The following is a 7,055-nucleotide window of genomic DNA, read 5'->3' as shown; positions in this document are numbered from 1 at the left end:
TTTTTTTCGTTCTATTTTTCCAATGCGATCGAGCAAACCCACAGGAAATAAAATGTGATCGAATCTTGCTCTACATGGGCCGGCCCACCAGGATTGGTGCGTGGGCGCGCCCAATAGGAGCACCCATAGGGCCATTCCCTATTCGGGGCCTTAAACATTGTTTTCTTCGTTAAGCATATGTGACACTCATGCGCTTCTACACTGGGTTGACCCATATAACACTCCAGGTAACTTCGGTTTTAGGGAACTACAAGATGATTTTTGTTCGGGGGCTTTTCGTATGTTTTGTTGTTTGGTTTTTCTACCTTTTTTGTTTGGTTTATTTTTCTTTCTCTCGTTCTTTCTTTCTTTTTTCTTTTTCGGTTAGCCTATGAGAGCCGCCGACTCCGACTGTCGTCTATGTAAGATTCATATTAGATCTGACCAACTGCCTATCCTACCTCCTCCACATTTTTGACGGCTCATCTTTTTGTCTCCGTAGTCTTTCATTGGCATGTTTCGGTCATCTTCCCATTACTTAGAAAAGGTGAGCCAGCGGTTCAGGTACAAGTTTTTTTACCGTCTGTACAATTAGACAACCAACCTGTAATCGCAACGACCCACTTGCATGAGCGGAGCTCTACCAACTGAGCTATACCCCCCTCCCCTGAGCCAAGTGGAGTATGCATAAAAGAGTCGGATGCTTTTTCTATTTTGTTCCCGGGCGCGGCCGGGCCATCATGGACTTGAACTAGGGACCTTACCGTGAAGTAAATCCTCGCCCCTACGATCCAGCCAATTGGGAGAAAATAAATAGACTCCTTTTCTGGAGCGGTTCATCCTTCCTGAAAGCAACATACAACTACGCCTTGTACTGCGTTCTTTAAGTGTGCTTCTTCCTCGGAAATCCAACTCGGTGCCCGGGCTCATCTGAGCCCGATGAACAGTAACACGATTTAAAATAAATAAAAAATTCAAAAAATTCTGAACATTTTTTTGCAAGCAAGATGTGCATGTGCATGATGTTCGTGCAAAATTTGGTGATGTTTGGACATTCGAGTAGCGCGGCAAAAAAGACAAATCCAGGCATGAATAGTGATGTTTTTCAAATGTTTCTCTCAGACCAAAATTTATTTATTTATTGTCACGAGCTCCTCGAATGTTCAAACTTATCCAAATTTGGCACAGACATCACACACTCAAACATCTTTTACCACAAAAAAGTTGGAATTTTTTGAATTTGTTTTCTATTTTAAATCACGTTACCGTTGACTCACGGGCTCATCTGATCCCGGGAGCCAAAACGTTGCTCTCCTCCCTCTTCTTTTTATATATGGGTTTTAGTTTTTTTCAATATTTTTTCAAATTTTTGAACTTTTCCAAATTGAAATCTTTTTTTCAAACTCTTAAACATTTTCTTAACTTTGTGAAAAATTCAAATTCATGTACTTTTTTTCTAATGCATGATTTTTTTTTCAAATCCTTGGACTTTTCCAAATTTATGAACATTTCTAAGATGTGCAAAGCTTTTTCAAATCCGTGAAATATTTCTTCAAATGCATGAACTTTTTCCAAGTTCGTGATTTCTTTTTGACTCACAAATACTTTTTCCACATTTGGCAAGGTTGAGGATTGGCCATGTGACTAGTATTTAGCGAGTTTTTGTAAGGGACGTGCTACACATCAGCCGGTGGATCTTTTTAGAAGATCCGCTGGGCCGCGAGCCGTCAGATCCGACAAAATCTCGTGGCTGAGCGTTGTTCTCAATTTTGCAATAGAAGTCGTGTTGCGAGTTCCCTTTTGCAACACAAGTCTTGTTGCAAAAACATTTGCAATAAAGGTTGTGTTGCAATATTTATTTTTCAACAGAGGTTTTGTTGCAGATTGTTTTTACGTCTTCGCTTTTTTGCAATACAGGTGTTGTTGCGGAAGTAACTTTTGCAACACAAGTGATGTTGCAAAAAAATACAACAAAGACCTAGTTGCAACAGCGCTGGAGAATACTACGGTGCGGTGCACGAGCCACACACCGGGCACGCATCTCGCGCTGAAGGCGGCGGATGCCCCGTGATGGATCAGCTGGCTGTTCCCCAAGCTTTTCCCTTTTTGTAATTGTTTCTAGATTTTTGTAAATTTATGTCTTGTGAAATATTAGTGTGTAATTGTGTATAAGACACACATGCCATTATCCAAATATGATCCTTATAGTATACCAAAGTGAAGTATTTCGTCCGATCCATATTGGTTATGGCTCAAACGAATGTATCTAATACGTCTAGATACATCTGTTTGAGCGACGACCAATACAGATTGAGGGAGTACTTTAGTTTACACTGTGCTCAGGCTTCGTGGATTTGCTAGATCCGCCACTGTTGTCCCCCACTGGTTAACCAAATCCTCAAAAACTTTCACATGTGTATAGTTACAAACACATTATTTATTTAACTGATCATACGAAATCCGTTATGGGTATTAGAAGCACTTACAAAAAAATAAGAAAAAGAAGGGAAAACCATAGTACAAAACACACCCCGAGTTAAAAAAATAGCTCCAATCAGTTTTGTCATGTCTGTTCTTTATGATATGAATGAGACACGTATTATCATGCAAAAAAAAGAACTATCTACTCGGCCACGGCCCACGTCAGGAGTGCCAGAGGCGAGCGCTAAACGCTAGTAGCAGTAAGCGATACTTAGCATTTGATAAACGCGCTACACACGCTCAACGGGAGCTCAAATGTCCTGCTTTTTTACTGGCTGGTCCGGGCCTAGCCCTATTTTCCTTTGCGACGCTTACGTACATGCATAGTAAAGAAATGAGCAGACAGCTGTTGCGTGTCAAGGCAGCGTCGTGCACAGGGCAGAGCCACAAAACCATTAGTCAAACGCGCCTCGGCTCGGGCAACGTCATGGGCTCGTGGAGTCGCGGTCATAGAATAGAGATCTCCCCTGGCTGCACGGCCGGCCCCAGGTGCGCGAACATGACCGCCGTGCGGCGTGGGCGTACTCGAAAACACAAGGGGGAGGCAGCGGCGCGTGACCCCGGCAGGGGAACCTGCGCCCGTGTCTCGGCCGGGCAACACGACGACTCCCCGCCGTGCGCAGCGCGCCCGCAAACGGCAGCCCGGGCGCCGATACGGGATCGACGGCCGGCCGGGCGCGGGATTTTCTCGGTCGTCCCTCCCATGCCGCAATCGTGGAAGCCATATATTACAACAGTCTACAAGCATGGCGTGCTGGACTCGTCTTCAGTCTTCACCGTGGTGGAGCGGGCTCTTACCCATTGCGCCAGTTTTACGCGGTCGACTACTGACTAAAAAAAAGTTTAACGCGGTCAAAGCAGACCGTGCGACGCAACGCATGCACGTGTGTGCCTTAGCCACAAATCTTGACGGATTTGGCTTAGAAAAGCGGTTGAGCACGGTTCCAAGCAAGGATTCCTCACCATCACTTTGCATAAATAAAGTACAGGTCACAGCGCACGTAGTATCCAACACTGAAGCAGCAGAAAAACAAACGTACCAGGCACGGTCACCCCCTTTTAGACAAAACTTTTTGGCGAGAAAAGAAGACAAAGGGAGTGATCGACGTAAGTAGAAATCGTTTCAGTTTGGACTCGGTGGAAAACGAGCAGAGGAGACGCAACGCAACAGCACTGACCGCGCAGTCAAGAAAGCATGCTGGTCGGCTCCTACTGGCAACAGTACCCCGAAGACCATTCAAACAAGAGAACGCACTGACGACCGACCTCGCAGACAGCAGGATCGTGCTTGGGTCCGGCATGCATGATTTAGCAATGCGCTTGTCATGGCCTGATCATCAAGCCGATCTGGTCTAATCAAGTGTCAACATCGCAGAACGCATATACGTAACTCCGACTAGACAGCTATCATCGACAATCAGATTACCGCCGTCTTTGAAGCAGTGCAAGTCCATCGACGGCGGGAAGCCGCGGGCGCTTCAATTATTGCCGCCTCGACCCAATCTCAGCGGCGATGAGCTACATCACGCGGCTAATTCTGCTCCTCTTGCTAACACTTTCCGACGAGCAGCAGCAACGAACTCTCACAGTGTCAAAACGGAAAGGCCAAAGGCAGGATAATGAAGAAAGAAAGAACGATCGGCATCGGCCTCTAGTCTCTGCAGGTGTCGGCTAGTGAACAATAATTGGGGGAAATATCTTGCAAGTACAGTACTACTAACTCGTACGGTTTTGGAGGCATGTTCCGTGAATTAACAATCATACAACTCCCGATAGATACAGACAGACAAGCACATCAACCATTAATCATTAATCATACTCCGGCAGTAATCGGACTGTTACATCAACCATTAACCATATTCCAGCCTCATTCCTAGCATCAAAGGTGGTACTCACTCTCGTTCTCTACTGCTACTGCTACTACTAGCCGATGACGCCGACGGCAACACCCAAAATTTTCAACGAGTGAATCGATTCAGGCGGAGACGTCGCCGTGCTTCGTGGGGCGATCGCCGTCGCTCTAGTCGGAGCGCCGGGCCGGGGTCCAGTGCGGCAGCGCGGGGCTGAAGTGGCTGGACACCACGCGGGAGTCCAGCAGCTCGATGATCGGCGGGAACGTCACGCAGCGCGGGGCCTTGTACTGGTTGATGCTGGCGCCCCGGGAGATGGCGTAGTCCATGAGCTCCTCGAACGTGCCGCCCCGGACGACCCGGATCTCGAGCGGCCCGATGGAGCCGTCCGCCACCCTGCTCTGCCTGTACACCGTGTTCAGCGCCTCCTCCATCTCCAGGCAGCAGGCGTCGAGCGTGCCCTTGTCCACCGCCGTCGCCGCGCCGGCGCCCGTCGTCAGCAGCTCCCAGTATATCACGTAGTGGCCGGGGATGCTCTTGGTGCACGCCTGGCTGGTGTACTCCGCCACGGACGCGCCGTGCGGGCGGAGCAGCGCCGACGCGCGCTCCACGGCGCGCTGCAGCTCCGCCTCGTCGGTCTTGTCGGACTCGATGGACAGCAGCACGTTCTTGCGGCGGACGAACTGGAACTGCGGCGCCGCGTTGTGGAACCCCGTCACGCGGAGGACGTCGCCGACGCGGTACCGGTTCAGCCCGGCGTAGGTGGTGATCACCAGCTCGTACTCCCGCCCGGCCTCCACGCGGGCGAGGTCCACCAGGTTGCCCGCGTCCACGCACGACGCCGCGCCGGTCGCCTCGTCCACGGGGAGGAACTCGAAGTACCCCATGTTCGGCATGATGGTGTAGGACACCTCCGAAGGGTCGCAGAGCGGGCGGAGGTTGAGCCCGAAGTAGCACTCCGACGACGCGTACATGGTACACGCCATCGGAAGGTCGCCGCTGTAGTACTTGAGAGTCCCGATGTACTGCGCCATGGCGCCGGTGACGATGACGTCGAGATACTTGGTGTTGGGCCAAATGCGCCTGACGATGCCGGCCCAGTCGTCGTTGCAGCACTCGTCCCGGATGAACTGGGCGAGCTCGGGGTCTGGCCGGAGGATGCCCGCGACCGCCTCGCGCACGGACGCGTCGGTGACGCGTGGGCTGAGCGCGCCGGCCTCGATGTCGGCGGCGAGCTCCTTCCAGTTGAGCTGGAGGAAACGGATCGCGCGCAGGAGGCCGGAGGCGAACACGGCGCCGACGCGGAGCACCTCGTGGCGCTGGCAGAGCCCGCACACCATCTGAGCATACATGCTCTGGAAGGCGTCCGCGCAGAGGATGGCCGCCGTCGGGCTGGTGTAGTTGTGGTAGGGGTCGTAGGGGCGGTTCTTGAACTGCTCGCTCTTGTAGTAGCTGGTGAGCACTGGCCGCGCCGTCAGGCCGCTCGGGGTCTTGGTCTCCGACTTGACGAACAGGAAGTAGAGGCCCTTCCCCTTGTCAAGCCCCGACAGATATCTGCAAGAAACATTGGATCGATCGATCAATCAGTAGCTGCTCTCTAGCTTTGGACTGCCACCCAAGATTAGTTGATCATGGAATGCCATCGAGTGCCGACTTACAGGTTCATGACCGGCATGAGGAGGCTGTAGAGGAGCTGGCGGCGGTCGAGCTCGTCCTTGATGGTGGGCATGAGCTTGCGCTCGCCGGCCGACGTGCCGGAGCTGGTGAGGAACTCGGAGACGGGGTGTGTGGACAGGATCGGCGACCGGTCCCCGTTGACAATGCGCTGGATGTAGGGCTGCAGAGCGTCGTAGGACACGACCGGCACCTTGGCCCGGAAGGCGTCGCGGTCGGCGGCGCCGTCGAGGCCGCAGTTCTTGAGGTACTCCGTGTCGACGTTCCGGGCGAGGATCTCGGCCAGGACGCGCTCCTGCACGGAGTCGACGTTGCAGGTCATCTCGTCGATGAAGCGCAGCTTCTCGGCGTCCTTGGCCTTCGCCGCGGCGGCCGCCTCCGCCACCGGTGACGAGGCCGGGCTCCGCAGAGCCGCGCCGATGGCCCTCGACACATTCATCGCCGCCATTTGCTGAATCCGAGACACTAGCAGAGCAGGGAACGCGAGCTGTGAGCTTGGCTAGAGCTTGTAGCAGCTAGCTAAAGAATGCCGGCCGCCGAATGCGTAGGAGGGAGGGAGGGTCAGGAATGTTTGCTCGATCGGCTGCTGTGGTGGTACTAAGGCTGTGTCAGAACGGCTCGGCGTGGGCAGTTATTTATAGGGGAGGGGGGCGCGCGGATGAGGATGACGGAGCTCGGCGGCCGGGAAGAAGGACACGCGATGACATACGTCAAGGACTTGTCCGTCCATGGCGCGGCAGCGAGGGCCCAGTGTCCCGTCCGGGGGTGGACAGGCAGCCGGCAAGGACAGCGGCACGTACGCGGCTGCCGGCCCGGCCGATTCCGACGGTGAAGGATACGAGTGCCAAAGTTCCCATTGTGTGCACGCATCGACCGCGACGCGACGGCCGTGTCTTGACGCATCTGCGTTCCATGCATGTAACAGAGGCAGCAGCGGTTATGCGATGCGACCGACGTGGTGGTGGCGACGTGCATTGAACCGCAACCGCTCGGGCTGAGTGGTTGGGAGAGCGACTGGGATTGGGCCGGACCGGCCCCCCTCGCGACACGTCCGTCCCTGGAGCCGCGGCG

The 7,055-nt window shown here is 53.2% G+C and overlaps 1 protein-coding gene across 1 annotated transcript; it reads right to left on the bottom strand.

Moving 5' to 3' along the window:
* Nucleotides 1–4,237: 4,237 nt before the first annotated feature.
* LOC123052217 (indole-3-acetic acid-amido synthetase GH3.8) lies at nucleotides 4,238–6,639 on the bottom strand. The gene is made up of 2 exons (XM_044475334.1): nucleotides 5,969–6,639; nucleotides 4,238–5,864 (listed from the first exon to the last, which is right to left on the bottom strand). Exons 1-2 carry the CDS (start codon nucleotides 6,430–6,432, stop codon nucleotides 4,481–4,483), a joined length of 1,848 nt encoding a protein of 615 aa, XP_044331269.1. The 5' UTR covers nucleotides 6,433–6,639; the 3' UTR covers nucleotides 4,238–4,480.
* Between the last annotated feature and the right edge of the window lie 416 nt (nucleotides 6,640–7,055).

This window comes from Triticum aestivum, chromosome 2D (assembly GCF_018294505.1).
Source record: "Triticum aestivum cultivar Chinese Spring chromosome 2D, IWGSC CS RefSeq v2.1, whole genome shotgun sequence".
Taxonomy (NCBI): Eukaryota; Viridiplantae; Streptophyta; class Magnoliopsida; order Poales; family Poaceae; genus Triticum; species Triticum aestivum.
The sequence above is the reverse complement of the archived record's forward strand: the minus strand, read 5'-3'. Positions and strand labels throughout refer to the sequence as shown.